General features: G+C 37.1%; 1 protein-coding gene across 1 annotated transcript in view; it reads right to left on the bottom strand.

The window, feature by feature from the left end:
• Nucleotides 1–2,042: 2,042 nt before the first annotated feature.
• The window catches only part of ACADM (acyl-CoA dehydrogenase medium chain), a 35,631-nt gene continuing 16,491 nt past the window's right edge, over nucleotides 2,043–21,182 (bottom strand). The window contains exons 7-12 of the mRNA XM_080658395.1: nucleotides 15,267–15,397; nucleotides 11,790–11,898; nucleotides 8,698–8,838; nucleotides 8,042–8,137; nucleotides 3,358–3,606; nucleotides 2,043–2,835 (exon numbers count right to left, since the gene is read on the bottom strand). Coding sequence (XP_080514521.1) covers nucleotides 2,764–2,835; nucleotides 3,358–3,606; nucleotides 8,042–8,137; nucleotides 8,698–8,838; nucleotides 11,790–11,898; nucleotides 15,267–15,397 — 798 coding nt within the window. The 3' untranslated portion in view covers nucleotides 2,043–2,763. The remainder of the gene's footprint in view (nucleotides 2,836–3,357; nucleotides 3,607–8,041; nucleotides 8,138–8,697; nucleotides 8,839–11,789; nucleotides 11,899–15,266; nucleotides 15,398–21,182) is intronic.

The following is a 21,182-nucleotide window of genomic DNA, read 5'->3' as shown; positions in this document are numbered from 1 at the left end:
AGGGGCGATAAGGCCAGCATGTAGAGGCAGTGAGGGGTGATAAGGCCTGCGTGGGGGGGGGGGGGAAGTTAGGGGCAATCAGGCAGGCAGGCAGGTGAACAATTAGAAGCCAGTGGTCCAGGATTGTGAGAGGGCTGTCTGACTGCCGGTTTAGGCCCGATCCCAGGGACCGGGCCTAAAGTGGCAGTCGGACATCCCCCAAGTGGTCCATGATTGGAGAGGGTGCAGGCTGGGTTGAGGTGGACCCCCCCCCATGCACGAATTTCATGCACTGGGCCTCTAGTCCATTATAATAAACTAGCAAATGTAAGTGAAGTGTTTTCCTGAGTCTTGTAAGCTGTTCAAACAAATTATCACACCTGAGGGTGGGGTCTTGGGAATACCTCAAGTTGTAGCAAAATTAGAAGTGTGGGTAGCCTGGAGAACCAGTACTTGTAACTAATATCTGAAATGAGGGTAGTCTTGTGGGGCTGAGCCCTTAAACCTGTGAATTCTAATGCTATTTTGAATTACTGTCAGAATAGGTTTGAATTGTAGAGTTGGTGTCAGAACTGGAAAATCAGAAGTGATATCAGAAACACCATTTAGTATGACATATTTTAGCAGTATTTGATGTTTAGAATTAGGAAGAATTACATTTACAAATGTTGGTTCTTGAGTTACTTTATATTTGTATTTTCTGAGGTATTTCATCCTATATAATAAAAGCCTCATGTACAAATGGTCCCCTTAGGTGGTTGTTCTACCAGGAGACCAGGAGTTTGTCTCCTCACTATGACGTGCGCTGACCACCAGGGGGTGGTGCAGAACATGGTGGTGTCAGCAACATGGTGATCGCAGCAGGCGGCAGTGGAGGTACTGCTGGCCCTGATGGGCCCTGATGATAGTGAGACCACAGTGGGATGGTGGAGCAGGTGAGCAGGCGGCGGTGCCAGGCCAAGGCGGGTGCAAGTGGGGCCCGATCACCCTGCCAGTCACCCTGCAGATGATGACCAGCGGCTGGCAGGCCAATTGCCTGATTGGGGCTAGGCTCTGGGCTGGAATGGGGAACTGGGGGTGGGTGGCGGCGACTAACCTCCTGCGGTGCCCGGGCGGGAGGCTGTGACCTCCTGCCAGCTACCTGGGGTGGGGGTGACGGGGATGGAGGTGTATGCCAAGCTCGCTCTCACTCCGCCTGCTTCCCTCCCCTGCCCCCGGGACGCCAGTGCTCATGCTCCAAGGAAGCCCCCACGCTCAGGTGCCGGGCGTAGCGAGGAGCCCACCCTGCACCCGTGCAGCTTCTTCTGGGTGAGCCAGGCCACAGCCGCCAGGACCCCCGGGGCCAGTTGGGCTCCCTTTGGGTTCACACAGGAGCCAGTCTGCGAGGCCAGGCAGGAGAGAGCACGGCTCCCTGCCTGGCTTCCGTGTGGTGCCTCTGGGCAGCCCAGAGGCCCATGTTGTGCCCCCGGCCTGCAGAGTCCGGCTGTACTCACTGCATCTCTGTGTGTGGACTTGGGCGCTGTGACTCAGGTGGAGGGGGGCGTGCAGGAGCCTGGGGACCCAGGTGCTGCCCAGGGCCCAGAGGTCAGCTGGGACCTGCCCTTGTGTCATTAGCCAGGCCTAGGGACCACACCTGTGCACAAATTTCATGCACCAGGGCTCTAGTAATAATATAATCTCATGAAAAAAGGGCAAGTAAACTTATGCAGTTCAAAATCCAAATAAGACTTTTTTTCCATCATAGTATATAAATTAGGTATCCACTATTACATGAAGTAATAAACTTTTTGGAAAGAATACAGATACACTGCCCTGGCTGCTGTGGCTCAGTTGGCTGAATTGTTGTCCCATATACTGAAAGGTGGCAGGTTTGATTTCTGGTTCGGGCACATACCCAGGTTGTGAGCATGTGGGAGGCAACTAATGGATGTTTCCTTCTCTCATTTTCTCTCTCTGTCTCTCTCTTCCCCTCTCCCCTTCTTTTCTCTAAAACCAATGAAAAACATTATCTCCGGTGTGGTTTTTTTTTTTTTTTTTTTTTTTAAAAAATACAGATACAGTAATAAGTATTGAACACTTTTATTTAAAAGTTTCTTTTCAGTATGCACATGAAATCAGATTGGAGTCATATAAAAATAATTTAAGGCAAACTTTACTGATTTATTTTAAATAAGGCAAGCGAAAATGTGGGCCCAGAATTAAACAAAATTTTTAAGTAACTTCTGGTTGTTGTATAATAGGAGAATATAAACATCTAATTTTTTACTATCACTCTATCAAATTGAAAACAAATATTTTCCAAATTTCAGCAAATGAACTCCTATAATACAATATCATTAAGTCTACAAAGTCACTGGCAAGTTATTTGGTGATATCCAAATCCTACAAAAGTTTCTCATTGTAAATTTTAGAATATCCTACTTTTATAAACGCACTATTCTGTCATTGGAAAAATATTGAAATTCCAAGGAATTTCTGTTAGTCTAATTTTATGAAGTCAAAATAACAAAACTAATGCATTTTTCAAGGTTAATATAATTCAAATACAGTGGTACTGAGGACAACACATAATTTAATGAAACCAAATCTATTTGAGGAAAGGCAAGTCATAAAGTTAAACAAAGGTAAAATTACTATTAGAATCAGTCGCATATGATTAGTTAAGAGGACTTATTTGAAGATTTTCACTGGGAAAAATCTTGAAGCCCTTTCTTTTTCTGTACCTTAAATATTGGATTATGTTCTATTTACTCAACAATTAGTCATGTTTCTACAGAGATCTTGTTAATTTTTATACCTGCCAATATGTTCACGGGCTATAATAAGCCTTTGAATTTGTGCTGTACCTTCATAAATCTGCAAGAAAAAAAGATATACATGTAGGTGAAATATCTTCATTACGCAAATACTTCAATTTACTCAATATTTTGGAAAGTAGTTTAAGCTCTATTTTAATACCCAACTAAATCAAATCATATATAGGGTCTATAGTGATTCCAAAACCTGGTTTTGTGAAACCCATGAAAATATATAATTTTGTAACAATTAGTTAAAATTATTATAAAAAGTGATTTACTGAAACTTTGGAGTTGTCTTAAAAAATCAAATATTAACATTTCAAAAAGTTTGGGAAATCTAACATTTGATGTTGCTAAATACTTCTCCAACCAATGAGCCACACTAGCTGGGCAACGTATTCTCTCTTAAGGCATATACTTAAAGGCAATATTCTTATTTGTGTTAATTAGTTCGGATTACAAACTTCTATGATGTCATTTGTTATTACTAGTGGCATAAAATTCCTAAATGATCAAAATCTACTGTCATCTACAAGTATTCTTTTCCCTTAAAAACAACAAAAATTATTTATAATCTTACCTGATAGATCTTGGCATCCCTCATTAGTTTTTCTACTGGATATTCTGTGTTAAATCCATTGCCTCCAAAAATCTGCACAGCATCAGTAGCTAACTGATTTGCGATATCTCCAGCATATGCCTTTGCAATAGACGCATAATAGGTATTTCGGCGACCAGAATCAACCTCCCAAGCGGCTCTCTGGTAACCTAATCTAGCTAGTTCAACTTTCATTGCCATTTCAGCCAGCAAAAATGATACTCCTTGGTGCTAGAATTAAAAAGAAAAAGTTTAAGAATATCTATTAACTAATTTATGTTTTCCTCCTTGAATTAAAAAACATTTTTTTAAACTAAGCTCACACTTAAAAAGTTACACTCTGCTTTCTCCAGTGTTAACATATTAGAAAACCACAGTATACTTACCAAGAAGTTAATTTGATAATATTGTACTAAGTTAATATGTTAAACTTCATTCAAATTTGGCCAACTTTCCCACTAATGTCCTTTTCCTGTTCAAGGATCCTAAGTATAATTCCAATTGAATTTAGTTGTTATTTCTTCTTAGTCTTTCCCAGTCTGTTATAATTCTTCAGTCTTTCATGACCTTGACACTTCTGAATAATATTGATTATTTTTTTTTAGAAAGTCCCTCAACTTGGGTTTATTAGATGTTTTCACAGGACTGAAAAGTTATGCATTTTTGGGAAAAATACCACAGAAATTATATGTATCCTGAGTGTCTGCTGGGAGTTTTAAAGAAAATAGCTCCATATTGTGAATAATAATGTGTATCAGATGCTGACAGGGGAAAGCGAGTGCTGTGAGAAGGACAAATAAAAGCTGCCTCTTCTAGAGGTTTGTAATCGCATAGGAGACATAAGATGGATACTTTCAATAAGAGATAGTAAGTGTTCTATGAGTTATATGGCCAAAATATATTATAGGATGGAAATATGTTCACCATATATTGATAAGTGAAAAATTCCAATATACACTGAGTGGCCAGATTATTATGATCTCTGAACTCATAATAATCTGGCCACTCAGTGTGTGCGTGCGCGCGCGCGTGTGTATGTGTGTGTGTGTGTTTGTGTGTGTGTGTGTGTGTGTGTGTGTGTGTGTGTGTGTGTGTGTGTAGTAGAGGCCTGATGCATGAATTTGTGCATGGGTGGGGTCCGGCCTGCCTGGCCAAGGGGAGGGGACATGGGCAGTTGGCCAGCCTGCCTGCTGGTCGAACTCTGGTCGAGGGGACAATTTGTATATTAGCCTTTTATTATATAGGACAGTGGTCTGCAAACTCATTAGTCAACAGAGTCAAATTTCAACAGTACGATTGAAATTTCTTTTGAGAGCCAAATTTTTTGAACTTAAACTTCTTCTAACGCCACTCGAAATAGACTCGCCCAGGCCGTGGTATTTTGTGGAAGAGCCACACTCAAGGGGCCAAAGAGCCGCAAGTGGCTCGCGAGCCGTAGTTTGATGACTATTGACTTAAAAGAAGTGCTAATAACAATAATAATAAACACAGGATTTTAAAAAAAACACCCACCAATTTTTATCCCTTCTTTTTTGAGATAATAGATCAAAGTTATACATAAATGGGCCCATTAGTATTTACTTTGTTTAGCCTAGAAAAGAGAAGACTAATGGTGAGGAACCCTAGAATTCCAAACATGCTCACGACATTATTAAGAAAAAATGAATATAGGACATGATAATTTTACTTTATCATTTTGGACTGTGTGGAAGAAATATTCTGGTTGGATGCTTTATAAAGTCAGGTTATAAAATGATGACTCTTTGTGATGCATTGAGTCAAAAGGTAGTGGGGTGTCATATACCCCAGCATAAAATATAGCCAATATACCCAGAAAGTAAGAATAAGAAATCATAATGGCAGAAAGAGAATAACAAATAACTAAGAACTATACAAAAGCTGGTTATTTTGGAAGTGAGGGGGAAAAAGGCAGACACATTGTAACACAGTTGTCTTTTAGAAAGTAAGTCCTAATATATTAAATTAATATTTTAATTTTAAATGGAAGAAAATAAAGTAGATTACATGGAATGTTATGGATGAGTGTGGAATATCGACTAGTATAGACAGAAAAACAATGTAGATGGAGCTAAACTAGGTTTTATCAGAGATAAACGAAAAAAAAAATAAGACTGCAGACTACATAAGCTTTTATCTCCCCTCTTTTCCATATTTATACCACATCTACACCTAATACAAAATTAGCTTATTTACATTTCTTGGCTTCAGATTTCCATATGAAAATATAGGTATATGGCAATATATCCTTGAATATTTCCCAGTATCAGACATGAAATTGCTAATCAATTATTCAAGTGTGGATTCCAAATGAGGTAACTCTTTTTATTCATAATGCTATAGTCCAAGAACATAGATGCCAGCAGATTGGAGTTGTAAAGAACACATAGATCGGGGGTTAGGGTTGCATGGCAAAAGGGTGACAAGGAATTATGGCATCACACCACTATACTTATTAATTGAGATTACAGGCAGCCAGCATTTTGCAGAGTAATTAAGAGGGATGTAAATATTCAGGAGAAATCAAATGGTAAAAGACTGTATTTTGAGTAAGTAGTAAGTAAAGACTAAGACTTTCTATACTTAATAATGAAGGGCCATGAGGCAAAATGTACTGGGGCAGGTAGTAAGAATTCAGAAAAGAATCTCCAGAACCCACAAGAAAGGGAACATACAAGAACATTCCATATTGCATTGAAAAGTTACCAATAGATACTTGGTGAGGAAGACCCTTAAATGATGACAGATCTGCACTGAAGAACATTGTAGTTGTTATCTGTTCAAGAGTAAGATAAACTAATATTCAAGAATATTCATTTTATTAATCTGCATATATGCAGTCTGGGAAAATGAACGAGCTAATGTAAACTCTTTTTTTGGTCACAAACATAAAGAAATGGTTGATTTAGGGGGGAAAAAAGAGCTCAAAGGAAAGAAACAAATCTACAGGTATCTCTCAGAAGGAATTTAAATCTTGATCGAGAATAAATGACACAGGGAAGCAAAAAAAAAATCAGACAGATTTGGGTTCAATGTGAAAATAGCTGGAGTTTTAGTGAACACACAAGAACAGGTGACTTGGATGTAAAATGAAGAAGATGAGGGGCTAACATTGAGATTCCTTACAAACAAAGAAAAAGCACTTAGGAAAAGAACTTCTTTCTACAGGGGGAACTAAAAGTCTCTGCTCATGAGGGCAGGAAGGCCACAAAGCTTTTCTCTTGCCTAGGACTCTGCCTGGAAGGTTCAAAAACAGTGGAATCAATGTGTACAGCCTCTGTGTATCAGTATTCTCCAAGTGGAGAAATTAATCTAAAAAACCACAACAGCAGGAGCTCTTGAAATGGTGAAATCTCTGAGGTACCTGATAAAAGTACAAAAAAGTACAAAAGTCATTGTCTAGGGGCTATGACAATGCACTGAAGAAAAAGAATACCTGCAACAGATAAACTTACAAGCAAAAATTAAGAGAGAAAATAATTGACCATAACAGATAGAAGATGCAACAGACCAAAAGATTAACACCCTAAGAATTTGAGACAACAGAAAAAAAATCTGAACGTGACTATAAAAAAGTACTTTTATTTACTTAAGGAGATAGAGAAACCAGGACACCATAAAAGAAGGGGTGGAACTCCTAGTATATTCAAAAAAGAACTGAATATACATTCTGTGAATTTAAAAAGTCATTAAAATTCAAGATAGGATTAAGTAGTAGATTAGGGACAGGATCAAAGGACTGGAAAACTGAGAAAATGATCTAGAATAGAGCACATAAAGATAAATGATTAAATGAAGGTTAATGGACACAGAGCAATACTAATCCAAATTTGATCTGTGGGCCAGTTCACAAACTTTACTGGTTCATGGCATAGAAAGTGAGAGTAAACATTTAGAAACTTTTATAACAATATGATATTGTTGCTACATTCTTATATTTATAAAAATAATGGTCCACAATTGTTTAGAAATGAAAAAACAAAACAAAAAACAACCTGATCTTTCACCACAGATGGTTTGAGAACCACTGACACATGAGGACTGAAAGAGGGGGTATTAACTTTATAACCTCAGGAGAGTTACAGAAGGAGAAAATACAGATAATATATCTCTCCAGTACTTGAAGAGATTAAGAGTTAAAAATTTCCCTGAAAATTCATGGGAGACATGACTCTTCAGTACGAAAATTATTTGATACTAAGATGTGGAAAATAGCATGGATTAAGAGCATGAAATGGAGTCCTGGATCTGTGATATGTAAATTGTGTGATCTTGGACAAATTATTGAATCTCTCTCAGTCTCAGTTTCCCAATCTTAAATGGAGATTATAAGGGTAGTACTGGGAGAATTAGACAATTTATTTAAAATGTGTAGCACAGTGTCATATATGAATAGGCATTCAGTAAATACTGGCTATTCTTTTTCCTCTTCTTAATTAGCACAATTTCCTGAGCAGACAATAGTGGCAGAGTATAAAGAAAATCTATTCTTGAAACTCATCCTGATAGATCACATTATCTTCTTGCTACCATAGCAGAAATAGTTTGTACTTAAAAGATAATTTGTACCTAAAAGACAATTATCAGATATTTAGATGAAAATGAATGTATTTACATTTGAAGAAAGCAAGTACAATGTTAAAATTACCTCTACAAGCAGCTTTCCAAAAGTTTTCCTCTCCAGGGCATACTTGGTAGCTTCATCCAAAGCTCTTTGTGCTAGTCCCACAGCACCAGCTGCTACCTAGTGTTGTAGCATTTTACAAAGCAGAAAGATCATGTAGTCTTTAAAACACACAGTATAATGGCTACTTGCCTAAGATTCTAAATTAAGGATTATACAGAGATAAACTAACTTAAGGCAACAAGAGATTATGTGTGTGTTGGGGGTGCACCAGCATTTAAATTTGTATTATTTATAAATTTAAGCTTAATGGAAGGCATTTGTGAGGCATAGGATCATAGCTAGAGACAAATCATTCCTTCAGTTTAAGAAAGGAAAGCTTCTCAGGGAAAATATTCCTAATGAGTAAAGTAAGAGGAAATGATTACATATCAGCAGGAATGATTGTCTGCACTGCCTCTGTAAAATCTAGCAGCAACTACAGTAAGTTTGTAATTGTTAAAATAATTTCTGTAACAGGCAGCAGGAGAGTTGAATTCTAAAAAGTAAAGAAAAATATCTCTCTATCATTAATAAGAGAAGCAGATACTAGAAAAAAATACATGAAGCATACAATGTTAAAATAAAACTACTCAATGTAATAAAAGATCCTATGAAGATGATCAAGTTACATTACTTACTGGAGGTCTGGTTTTATCAAAAGCTCCCATTGCAATTTTGAAACCAGCTCCCTCACCAATTAAAACATTTTCTTTAGGCACTTTTACATCTTCAAAGACAATTCCTCTTGTATCTGAACATCGCTGGCCCATATTTAATTCCTAGTAGGAAAAACAATAAATATTAAAGGAACATTTTTTGAGCTAGCATGAATTTTTGCTTTAATCACTATTTTATGATTTCTGCAACTGTCTTAAACAATGGTCAACAATCTATGGCCTGCAATGCCTACTTTGTAAAGAAAGCTTTATTGGAAGATAATCATACCTATTCATTTACAAATTACCTATGGCTACTTTCTTGCTACAATGACAGAATTGAATAGTTATAACAGAGACCATATAGCCCTCAATATCTGAAGTATTTACAATCTGGACCATTACAAAAGTAAGTGTCAGCCCCCTACCTAGTTCAAAACAATGTTTTGAAACAAACACTAGTCTAAAGTTCTCCATGTATATATCACCTATAAAGACAAATTTCATTATATGTTTGAAAGCTATCTTTTTTTTTTTTTTTTTTTTTTTTTTTACTGTGAATGTCAGGAAAAGCATTTATCAAACAATCTGATTTGGCACGTTTAATTTTAGCTTAATAGAGTTATTAGCAAAGTAATATACTGGATAAAAGTTGAGTTTCTATTTTCTCTTAACTGTTTCTTAAAATTAGGTTAATTTAGATTTTACATATAGAAAAAATCACCATGTTTGCATATACATTTCTAATAGTTCTGACAAATGTTTGTGTAATCACTACCACAGTCAAGATACAGAATATTTCAGCACCCCAAAAAGTTCTCTTGAACACTTTTAAAAATATATATTTTTATTTCAGAGAGGGAGACAGAGACAGAAACATCAATGATGAATGAGAATCATCGATTGAACTGTGACCTCTTGGTTCATAGGTTGATGCTCAGTCACTGAGCCACGCTTGCTGAGCTTTTGTAACCCCCTTTTTAATCAATTACCTTACTCTATCCAGCTCCAAGCAACCACTGATCTGATTTCTGTCCATACAGTTTTTCCTTTTCTAGAATGTAAGTGGAATAACAAGGTCAGCCTTCTGTGTCTGACTTTTCACTTTTCATAGTGCTTTTGAGGTTCATTCATGTTCCTGCTGGTCAATAATTCATTTCTTTTATTGCTGAATAATATTCCCCTGTATGGATGTACCATATGTCCATTATCCATTCACTAGTTGATGGACGCCCCCCTCCCTCCACACTTTTTATCAATTATAAATTAAGCTGCTATAAGCATTCACGTTTTCATTTATCTTAGATAAATACCTAGGAGTGCTGGGCATACAGTAAGTACATATTTAACTTTTTAAGAAACTGCCAAAGTAGGTACATTTCCTCAATTTTTTATCTTGAAAGTATTCACATAAACAGAAGAGCTGGAGTAGTATAATGAATACTTATATACCCTTTACCTAGATTCACCAGTTGTCAACGTTTTGCCACATTTGCTTTACTTCTATGTTGGGTGTGTGTATGTAACTATCAGCACTATTTAAATTATCTGAGAAACTGCAGACATTGTAACCCTTCTCGTTACGGAAAAAAAAATCTTGTTTTTAATGAGAAGTATGAGCTATGGAAACATAGAGCTGTAAATAAATTCTTTAATTTGCTTTCTTTAATATTAATAGTCTGAAGAAATGGTGACAACAATATATAGTTTGACAGAAAAATAAACCAAAATCTCTTTATTTTGTTTAAGTCAATAAACTCTAGTACCTTAGACCTTCACTCAGATATAATGAGAAAACTGTTTATGAATAGTATTTACTCTATCTTGTTTCCAAGAATCAACCCAAATATCAGAATATTTAAGACAAAAAGCTTCCTGGACTCATCTCAAGCCATATAATTTCTAAAACACAAAACATTTTGAAAATCATCCAATTTCACAAATCTGTGAAATGCCCAATATTTCAAAAAAATATTTAAGGAGGTTGAATTATATACAATATAATCATGTCTCTCTCACTAGAAAGAAAGCTCCCCAAGAGCAGGGATATATGTCTTTCTTTTATTTTTTAAAAGCCTCACATGAGGATATGTTTTTATTGCTTTTTGGGGAGAGAGGAAGAGAAGGAAAGAGGGAGAGAGAGAAAAACAATGATTAGTTGCTTCCAGTATGTGCCACAACCCCACAACCGGGGACTGAACATGCAACTTAGGTATGTGCTCTGACCAGGAATCGAACCTGCCACCTTTTGGTGTACAGGATGACACTCAAACTAACTGAGCCACACCAGCCAGGGCACCTTTTCTTATCTAAATACAATTCTTCTTGCCTTCTCACATTTAAGGCTCTTTGCTATTTCCACTTTTCTCAAGGCACAGATCTTTAAAAATTTTACTTTTATTGTTGAAAGTATTACAGATGTCCCCTCTCCCCCTCCTCCCCATCCTCTTCACCCTGCTGCTTCCCTTCCCCAGACCTTTCCTGCACTATTGTTTGTGTTCATTGGTTATGCATATAAGTTCATTGGTTAATCTCTTCCTGCCCTACCCCTTCCCTCTGAAATAAGTCAGTCTGTTATATGTTTCAATGTCTCTGGGTCTTTTTTGTTCATCAGTTTATTTTGTTCATTAGATTCAACATATAAGTGATATTACATACAGAGTTTTATGTTAGTGTTGCATGGCCTTGGGTAATCAACTTATGTCACATTGTTTTAATCCATAAAATGGGTATAATAACACTTACCCTACCTGAAAGTTTGCTGTGTGGAAGAAAAAGAGTGGGAAAGACTTTTGAAATACCTAAAACTCCATTATTGGATAGGTCCTATAAATAACATTATCTCTCAAAACTGTTATTAGCATTCTCTGCAGACTGGCATCATGAAATACCACTCCTTCAAAGAATTATTCTCACCTTAAAATCTCCAGCAATTTATAGACTATTTCACCTGATAACATCAAAACACAGCTTTATTTTTATTCCAACTTAATAAAGAAAACTGAAGTAGTAATTTTGAAATTTATGATTAAAATAATTTTGAGGCTTTAACCACTGATAAATATACATTTTACCTTTCTTCCAATCTGTATTCCTGGGGTGTCTGCTTCCACAATAAATCCAGTAAAGGCTTTACTAGCAGAGGCCTTAGGATCTGGATCAGAACGAGCCAATAAAAAATACCTAATATAATATATACAAACATGATAATAAAGAGAACGATATTAGCAGATAATACATGATTAATCTCAGTTAATCTTCCCAACAATCCCAATACTATTACCCACCTCGTCCAGATGACGAAATGAAGAATCAGAGAGGTTTAAAGGCTAGTCCAAGTCATACTTATGGTATGGCAAAGGTAGTATTTCAAGTCAAGTGGACTTAGTAATTAATATGTTTAACTTCTTTTAGTAGCATGACTCGAAAGTAAAAATTCCTTGTATCAAGATAATGTAAAAAGAAAGTATGTGCATGTTGGAACTGGTACTTTTTCCTTCCCCAAGCTGGTTCAATTCTTTAAGGGACTAGCTATCTGGCAAAAGAGGGCAAATAGGACTGCCCGTGAAAAGGAATAATATGAGATACAGACCTCAATGTTCTGACTATTGCCCTCTTTATGCAGCCATCAGTGTTGTGTTGTGTTTTTTTTTTAAAGCTGAATTATTATTAATATTTGCTGGGTTTTCCCTCTAAAAGAATTTATTCCCAAAAGATGTTAAGATGAAACACAGGAGAAAGGCAAAACATGCAAATATCCATGTAACCCATGTTCTCAATCCCCTAAGAATTTTCTAAAAATTCCTTAAACAAATTTATTTTCTACTTTTAAAACTAATAAACTATCACTCTGTATAGTTTTAGTTAGTAATAGTGATAAAGAAAGAATAGATTTTAGTTTCATATATTACCTAATTTGTCTTACTACATGAAGAGTTGTACTTGTCCTGGCAGGTGTGGCTGAGTTGGTTGGAGCTTCATCCCATAAACCAAAAGGTGGCAGGTTTGATTTCCGGTTAGCATACATACCCAGGTTGTGGGTTCGATCCCCACACAGGTCATATGTGGAAGGCAACTGATCAATGTTTCTCTCTCACATCAATGTTTTTTTTTCCTCTCTCTCTCTCTCACTCTCCCTCCCTCCCTTCCTCTAAAATCAATTTAAAAATTATAAAAAAACAATCAGCCAAAGGATGCATAAATAAATGGAACAATAAATGATGTCTCTCTCAAATCAATCTATAAATTAAAAAAAGGAGTTGTACTTAATGAGTTCTTAAAATTATGAATACTTCTAATTGCCTGGTTAATTTCACTCAACTTGTTAAAATTTTAAGTTTCTCTACTTTTTAAATTACTTGTTGATATTATGATGACTTACTTAAAGATAATGATAGCCATACTATTAGACACCTCCATAAAGGGATTGATAGAGATGCTTAAAGTAAAACAAATGGTTTCCTGGTAAGCTCATTCCTAGGAATAATGCTTTACTTGCCAGAGCACACAGATATATTGAATCATATTTTTTTGCAAATGAGGAAAGACAGCCACTTAGTTCATCATTCCAATCACTAGAAAGTCCTCATTCTACAAGTCTCTACTTATACACTTGCAGTGATGGGTAAACACATTATTTTCTGTAACAACTTAACACACACTTGACAGCATTGTTGTTGGAAAGCTTATCCTTGTGTTGAGCTGAATTCTACATTTTTCTAACTTTCACCCATTAATTCTCAACTGGTTTCCTGAAGCAAATGTGCAAGACTGCTCTTCTTTCTATATGACATTGTTTAAAAATTGTCAAGTCTTCCAAAATAACCAAACCTAATTCCTTTACTTTTCATAAGACATGTTTTGTAGGCTCCTCCTAATTCTGGACTTATACTTGATTCTGAATTTACTAGAGGCCTGGTGCATGAAACTTGTGCATAAGTGTGTGTGTGTGTGTGTGTCCCTCAGCCCAGCTTGCACCCTCTCAAATCTGGGACAATCCCACTCACAATCCAGGGCTGCTGGCTCCCAACTGCTCACCTGCATGCCTACCTGATTGCCCCTAACCGCTTCTGCCTGCCAGCCTGATCACCCCTTAACCACTCCCCTGCCAGCCTGATTGATGCCTAACTGCTCCACTGCCAGCCTGAGTGCCCCTAACTGCCCTGCCCTGCTAGCCTGGTCACCCCTAACTGCCCTCCCCTGCCGGCCTGGTCACCCCCCCAACTGCCCTCCCCTGCCGGCCCGGTCACCCCTAACTGCCCTCCCCTGCTGGCCTGGTTGCCCCTAACTGCTCTCCCCTGCAGGCCCGGTCACCCCCAACTGCCCTCCTCTGCCGGCCCGATCCCCCCCAACTGCCCTCCCTTGCAGGCCTGGTCCTTCCCAACTGCACTCCCCTGCTGGCCTAATTGCCCACAACTGCCCTCCCCTGCAGGTCATCTTGTGGCGGTCATCTTGTGTCCACATGGGGGCAACCATCTTTGACCACATGGGGGCGGCCATCTTGTGTGTTGGAGTGATGGTCAATTTGCATATTACTCTTTTATTAGATAGGATTCCAATGCATGTCTTAATATGTGTTGCCCAGAATCATTACTATTACCCCCTCTTGTTGATGCTATCCTTCTATTACATTAGCAAGAAACTATATTAGCTTCTTAAAGGCAGCTACATCAGAGTGCTGATTCCTACTGAACCTATAGTTACTTTAAAAAATGTTTTTATTAATTTTAGAGACACAGAGAGAGAGAGGAAGAGAGAGGGAGAGAAACACTGATGTGAGAGGGAAACATTGATCAGAGAGATACATTGACTGGCTACCTCCCACATGCACCCTGACCAGGGATCGAGCCCGCAACCTGGGCATGTGCCCTGACCTAGAATTGAACCAGTGACCTTTCAGTGCACAGGGTGATGCTCAACCGAGTCACACACAGGCCAAAGCTATAGTTAGTTATTAAATTTTCCCCACAAATAATACTATCAAATATGTTTTCCTTCAACATTTTAGATTTATACAAGTGATTTTATGATCTTTGTTGAACTTCATATCATTATTTTTGAACCTACATGTTTAGCCCTTTTATATTTTATTAAAAGTAAAATTCTGTCTTTTCTAAAAGATAATCTGAGTTTTCAGATTGCCATTGCTTCTTGCTCGGAATCAAAGAAATGTGCTGTTAATGGTTTTCTTTCTTCCTTAGTGTTCGAGGGTCAGTTCCAAGGAGGTGATGGTGTAGGGTATGGAGAGAGGAGACAGTAAGGCAAATAGATGGAGTTCTAGCTTTCCTAATCAGACTCAACCAGAGCAAATGTTTTTGTTTTATTTTATTTTTCTACTTAAAACTTCTGAGAGTTAATTTGAAGACATAGTTCAGGGCTTAAGAATAGTTTTTGAAAATCACTGAACTATTTATAATCTTTTATGGACCTTCCATAAGTTCTTTGAATAAAACTTAATCATGGTGGTTTCATAATAAAAGAAAGATTAGAGGGAAGAATCTGAATATAAAGTAATTAAGAAGCAATATACAGAGATGTTTTAACCAACATACCAATTAGCTTTTCCTCCATTGGTTATCCACATCTTCTGACCGTTAATAATATACTCATCTCCTTTCTTTTCTGCTTTGGTCTTTATACCGGCTACATCAGAGCCCGCTCCAGGTTCTGTTACACAGTAGGCCTGAAATATATGGAAACAAGAGAAAAAAACTAAATGCTAATTATTAAATTATGAACATAGAATCAGGAATGTATTTTTAAGCCAGTATTTTAAATATTTAAAAATATGTAAAAACAAAGCACAAATATCTACCTTACCAACTCAGGGAAGCAGTGAAAATGCAGCGTCAAAGAATCAGATCACAAATAAAAGAAATGGAGGAAAACAAACGACTGGATATAGAATTCAAAACCACGGTTATAAGGCTTTTTAAGAATATCCTAGAAAAGGCCGATAAATATAACGAGACCCTCGAAGATATGAAAAAGGACCAACTAGAAATTAAACATACACTGACTGAAATAAAAAATATTATACAGAGACCCAAAAACAGAATAGAGGAACACAAGAATCAAGTCAAAGAATTGAAATACAAAGAAGCAAAAAACACTCATCCGAAAAAGCAAAAAGCAAAAAAAAAAATCCAAAAAGTTGAAGATAATGTAAGAAGACTCTGGGACAACTTCAAGCGTACCAACATCAGAATTATGGGGGTGCCAGAAGAAGAGAGAGAGCAAGATACTGAAAACCTATTTGAAGAAATAATGACCGAAAACTTCCCCCACCTGGTGAAAGAAATAGACTTACAAGTCCAGGAAGCGCACAGAACCCCAAACAAAAGGAATCCAAAGAGGACCACACCAAGACACATCATAATTAAAATGCCAAGAGCAAAAGACAAAGAGAGAATATTAAAAGCAGCAAGAGAAAAACAGTTAATTACCTACAAGGGAGCACCCATACGACTGTCAGCTGACTTCTCAACAGAAACTATGCAGGCCAGACGGGAGTGGCAAGAAATTTTCAATGTGATGAATAGCAAGAACCTACAACCAAGATTACTCTAACCAGCAAAGCTATCATTCAGAATTGAACGGCAGATAAAGAGCTTCACAGATAAGAAAAAGCTGAAGGAGTTCATCACCACCAAACCAGTATTATATGAAATGCTGAAAGGTATTCTTAAAGAAGAGGAGGAAGAAAAAAGTAAAGAGAAAAATTATGAACAACAAATACATATCTATCAACAAGCAAACCTAAAAATCAAGTGAATTAAAAACCTGAGGAACAGAATAATCTGGTGAATATAATAGAATCAGGGGCATAGAAAGGGAGTGGACTGATAATTCTCAGGGGGAAAGGGGTATGGGGGGTTCATGAAGAGAATGGACAAAAATCATACACCTATGGATGAGGACAGTGGGGGGGAGGTAAGGGCAGAAGGTGGGGTGGGAAATGGGTGGAGGGGAGCTATGGGGGAAAAAAGGAGAAATAATTGTAATAATCTGAATAAAGATTTATTTTAAAAAATAATAATAAAAAAAATAAAAAATGGCATTGGAAAAAAAAATAAAATAAAACCTGATTAGAATAAAAAAAAAAAGAGAATCAAATAAACTGCTCAAATGTAAAATTATTTAATATATAATTTTTTTTCAAATTTTTATTAAGGTATTATATGTGTACATATCTTACCATTGCCCCCCCCACCCCACTCCCATACATGCCCTCACCCCCCAATGTTATGCATCCGTTGGTTACTCTTATATGCATGCATACAAGTCCTTCAGTTGATCTCTTATTTCCCCCACCTCTCCCTAACCTTACCGCTGTAATTAGACAGTCTGTTTGATGCTTTACTACCTCTGTAACTATCTTTTTGTTCATCAGTTTATAATGTTTTTCATTATCCCTAAATGAGTGAGATCATGTGGTATTTTTCTTTCATTGACTGGCTTATTTCACTTAGCATAATGTTCTCTAATTCTATCCAGGTGTCTACAAATGGTAGTAATTCCTTCTTTTTTATGGCAGCATAGTATTCCATTGTGTAGATGTACCATAGTTTTCTGATCCAGTCATCTGCTGACGGGCACCTAGGCTGTTTCCAAATCTTAGCTATTGTAAATTGTGCTGCTATGAACATAGGGGTGCATATATCCTTTCTGATTGGTGTTTCTGGTTTCTTAGGATATATTCCTAGGAGTGGGATTACTGGGTCAAATGGGAGTTCCATTTTCAGTTTTTTGAGGAAACTCCATACTGTTCTCCACAGTGGCTGCACCAGTCTGCATTCCCACCAGCAGTGCACGAGGGTTCCTTTTTCTCCGCATCCTCGCCAACACTTGTCGTTTATTGATTTGTTGATGTTAGCCATTCTGACAGGTGTGAGATGGTATCGCACTGTCGTTTTGATTTGCATCTCTCGGATAATTAGTGACTTTGAGCATGTTTTCATGTGTCTCTTGGCTTTCCTTCTGTCTTCTTTCGAAAAGATTCTATTTAGGTCCGTTGCCCATTTTTTTATTGGATCATTTATCTTCCTTTTATTAAGTTGTATAAGCTGCCTGTAGATGTTGGAAATTAAACCTTTATCAGTGATACCATTTGCAAATATGTTCTCCCATACAGTGGGGTTTCTTGTTTTGTTGATGGTTTCTTTTGCTGTGCAAAAGCTTTTTATTTTGATGTAGTCCCATTTGTTTATTTTCTCTTTGGCTTCCATTACCCTAGGGGCAGTATCACTGAAAAAGTTCTTTTGGCATATGTCTGAGATTTTGCTGCCTGTGGATTCCTCTAATATTTTTATGGTTTCCCATCTTATATTTAAGTCCTGTATCCATTTTGAGTTTATTTTTGTGTATGGTGTAAGTTGGTGATCTAGTTTCATTTTTTTGCATGTATCTGTCCAATTTTCCCAACACCATTTATTGAAGAGACTGTCTTGACTCCATTGTATGCTCATGCCTCCTTTGTCAAATATTAATTGCGCATATTGGTTTGGGTCGATATCTGGATTCTCTATTCTATTCCATTGATCTATATGTCTGTTCTTGTGCCAGTACCAGGCTGTTTTGAGGACAGTGGCTTTGTAATACAGCTTGAAATCTGGTATTGAGATCCCTCCTACTTTATTCTTCTTTCTCAGGATTGCTGTGGCTATTCGGGGTCTTTTTTTATTCCAGATGAATTTTTGGAGAGTTCTTTCTAGGTCTGTGAAATATGCTGTTGGTATTTTAATGGGGAGTGCATTGAATCTATAGATTGCTTTGGGTAGTATGGACATTTTGATGATGTTGATTCTACCAATCCATGAACATGGTATGTTCTTCCATCTGTTTACATCTTCCTCTATCTCTTTTTTCAGTGTCCTGTAGTTTTCCACATATAGGTCTTTTACCTCCTTGGTTAGGTTTATTCCTAAGTATCTTAATTTTTTTGGTGCGATGGAAAATGGGATTGCTTTTTTAGTCTCTCTTTCTGTAAGTTCACTGTTGGTGTATAGAAATGCCATAGATTTCTTGGCGTTAATTTTGTATCCTGCTACATTGTCGAATTCATTTATTAAGTCTGTTAGTTTTTTGATGGAGTCTTTCGGGTTTTTTATGTACAATATCATGTCATCTGCAAATAAGGACAGCTTTACTTCTTCTTTTCCAATTTGGATGCCTTTTATTTCTTCTTCTTGTCTAATTGCAATGGCTAATACTTCCAGTACTATGTCAAACAGGAGTGGTGAGAGTGGGCATCCTTGTCTTGTTCCTGTTCTTAGGGGAAATGGTTTTAGTTTTTGCCCATTGAGTATGATGTTAGCTGTGGGTTTATCATATATAGCTTTTATTATGTTGAGGTATGATCCTTCTATTCCCACCTTGTTGAGAGTTTTTATCAAGAAAGGTTGTTAGATTTTGTCAAATGCTTTTTCTGCATCAATTGATATGACTATGTGATTTTTATCTTTCAATTTGTTTATGTGATGTATCACATTTATTGATTTTCGGATATTGTACCATCCTTGCATTCCTGGGATAAACCCTACTTGGTCATGGTGTATGATCTTTCTGATGTACTGCTGGATCCGATTTGCTAGAATTTTGTTGAGGATTTTGGCATCTACATTCATGAGGGATATTGGCCTATAATTCTCCTTCATTGTGCTGTCTTTATCTGGTTTTGGTATTAGGGTGATGATGGCTTCATAGAAGGAGCTTGGAAGTGTTCCTTCCTCTTGAATTTTTTGGAATAGTCTGAGGAGGATAGGTTTTAGTTCTTCCTTGAATGTTTGGTAAAACTCTCCTGTGAAGCCGTCTGGCCCCGGGCTTTTGTTTGCCGGAAGCTCTTTGATGACTGCTTCAATTTCTTCCATAGTTACTGGCATATTGAGCTGTTCAGATTCTTCCTGATTGAGTTTTGGAAGGTTATATTTTTCTAGGAATATGTCCATTTCCTCAAGGTTGTCCAGTTTGTTGGAATAGAATTGTTCGTAGTATTTTTTAACTATCCTTTGTATTTCGGCGGGATCTATTGTTATTTCACCTCTTTCATTTCTGATTTTGTTTATTTGGGTCCTCTCTCTTTGCTTCTTGGAGAGCCTGGCTAGAGGTTCATCAATCTTGTTTATCCTTTCAAAGAACCAGCTCTTGGTTTTGTTGATCTTTTGTATTGTTTCTTTGGTCTCTATGTCGTTTATCTCTGCTCTGATCTATTTAATATATAATTTAAACTTGATGTAAGCTACCAGTAAACAATACTAAAAATTAAAATGTTAGATTTCTTCAACCAAGTTAAATTCAATTCCATATGTACTCTCTCTTCAAACATGTAATAAGTAGTATCTACTATGTACAGGTTATAAACTAGATGGAAAAAAAGCAGAGATGAAAGATATCCTGTCTTTGAGATTTTTACAATATAACAGGTAGGGATGAATGCTATATTGTAATCATATATCAAAGTCATACACAACAGACATGAGAAACTAGCTTAGCTTTAGCATGTCAGGAAAAGCTTCCCAGAGGTGATACTTAAATTCTCATGAAGGAAAAGGAATTCTTTGCAGGTAGGGAAAAGGAGAAATGTATATTTCAGGCAGAGTGAAGACACATGCAATAATACCAAGATAAGAGGTAGGGTTACCCAGTGTGAAAAATACGAAAGTACCAGAGTTCTATAACATGTAAACTCTGTGCATAAAAGGGAATGTTAGGAAATGAGTCTGGAAAGTACCTATACAAGACTGAACTTAGGGACAAACTGGGAGGCTTTGAAATAGTACAGGCAAGGAAGAATATAGTACAGGTAAGAAAAAAGCAAGACAGGGAAGAGAAGATGGAGTTGAGAACTGTGTGTAAAATTCACAGACATGACAACTAAATAGGATGCTAGGGAGCTAAAGGTGTTCTGATGACTCTCAATATTTTAGTTTAGGCAACTTCCAATTAGAGATAATCTAGAGGAGAAGCAGTTCTAAAGAAACTTGTTTGAGATCCATTTCATTTAAGGTATGTAAGTCTAGCCAAGAACAAATGTCTAATAGATAAGTGCATGTAGAAGGGAGAAGCTCAGGGGAGAAGTCAGTGCTGAAACTAGAGTTAATACGGTACTTAATGAATATACCAAAAGTTAACACCAGATGGGAAACTGATTCAGTAATTTAAGTGAAGAGTAAACTTTATTTTTTATTTTTTTATTTTTTTTATATATTTTATTGATTTTATACAGAGAGGAAGGGAGAGGGATAGAGAGTTAGAAACATCGATGAGAGAGAAACATCGATCAGCTGCCTCCTGCACACCCCTTACTGGGGTTGTGCCCGCAACCAAGGTACGTGCCCTTGACCGGAATCGAACCTGGGACCTTTCAGTCCGCAAGCCGACGCTCTATCCACTGAGCCAAACCGGTTTCGGCAAGAGTAAACTTTAAATAAATCAACAGTGCTAAAGCTATAAGCTATATTTTTAAAGTA

The sequence above is a fragment of the Plecotus auritus genome (genome assembly GCF_963455305.1).
Source record: "Plecotus auritus genome assembly, chromosome: 2".
Classification (NCBI taxonomy): domain Eukaryota; kingdom Metazoa; phylum Chordata; class Mammalia; order Chiroptera; family Vespertilionidae; genus Plecotus; species Plecotus auritus.
This window is presented reverse-complemented; position numbering and strand designations above follow the sequence as displayed.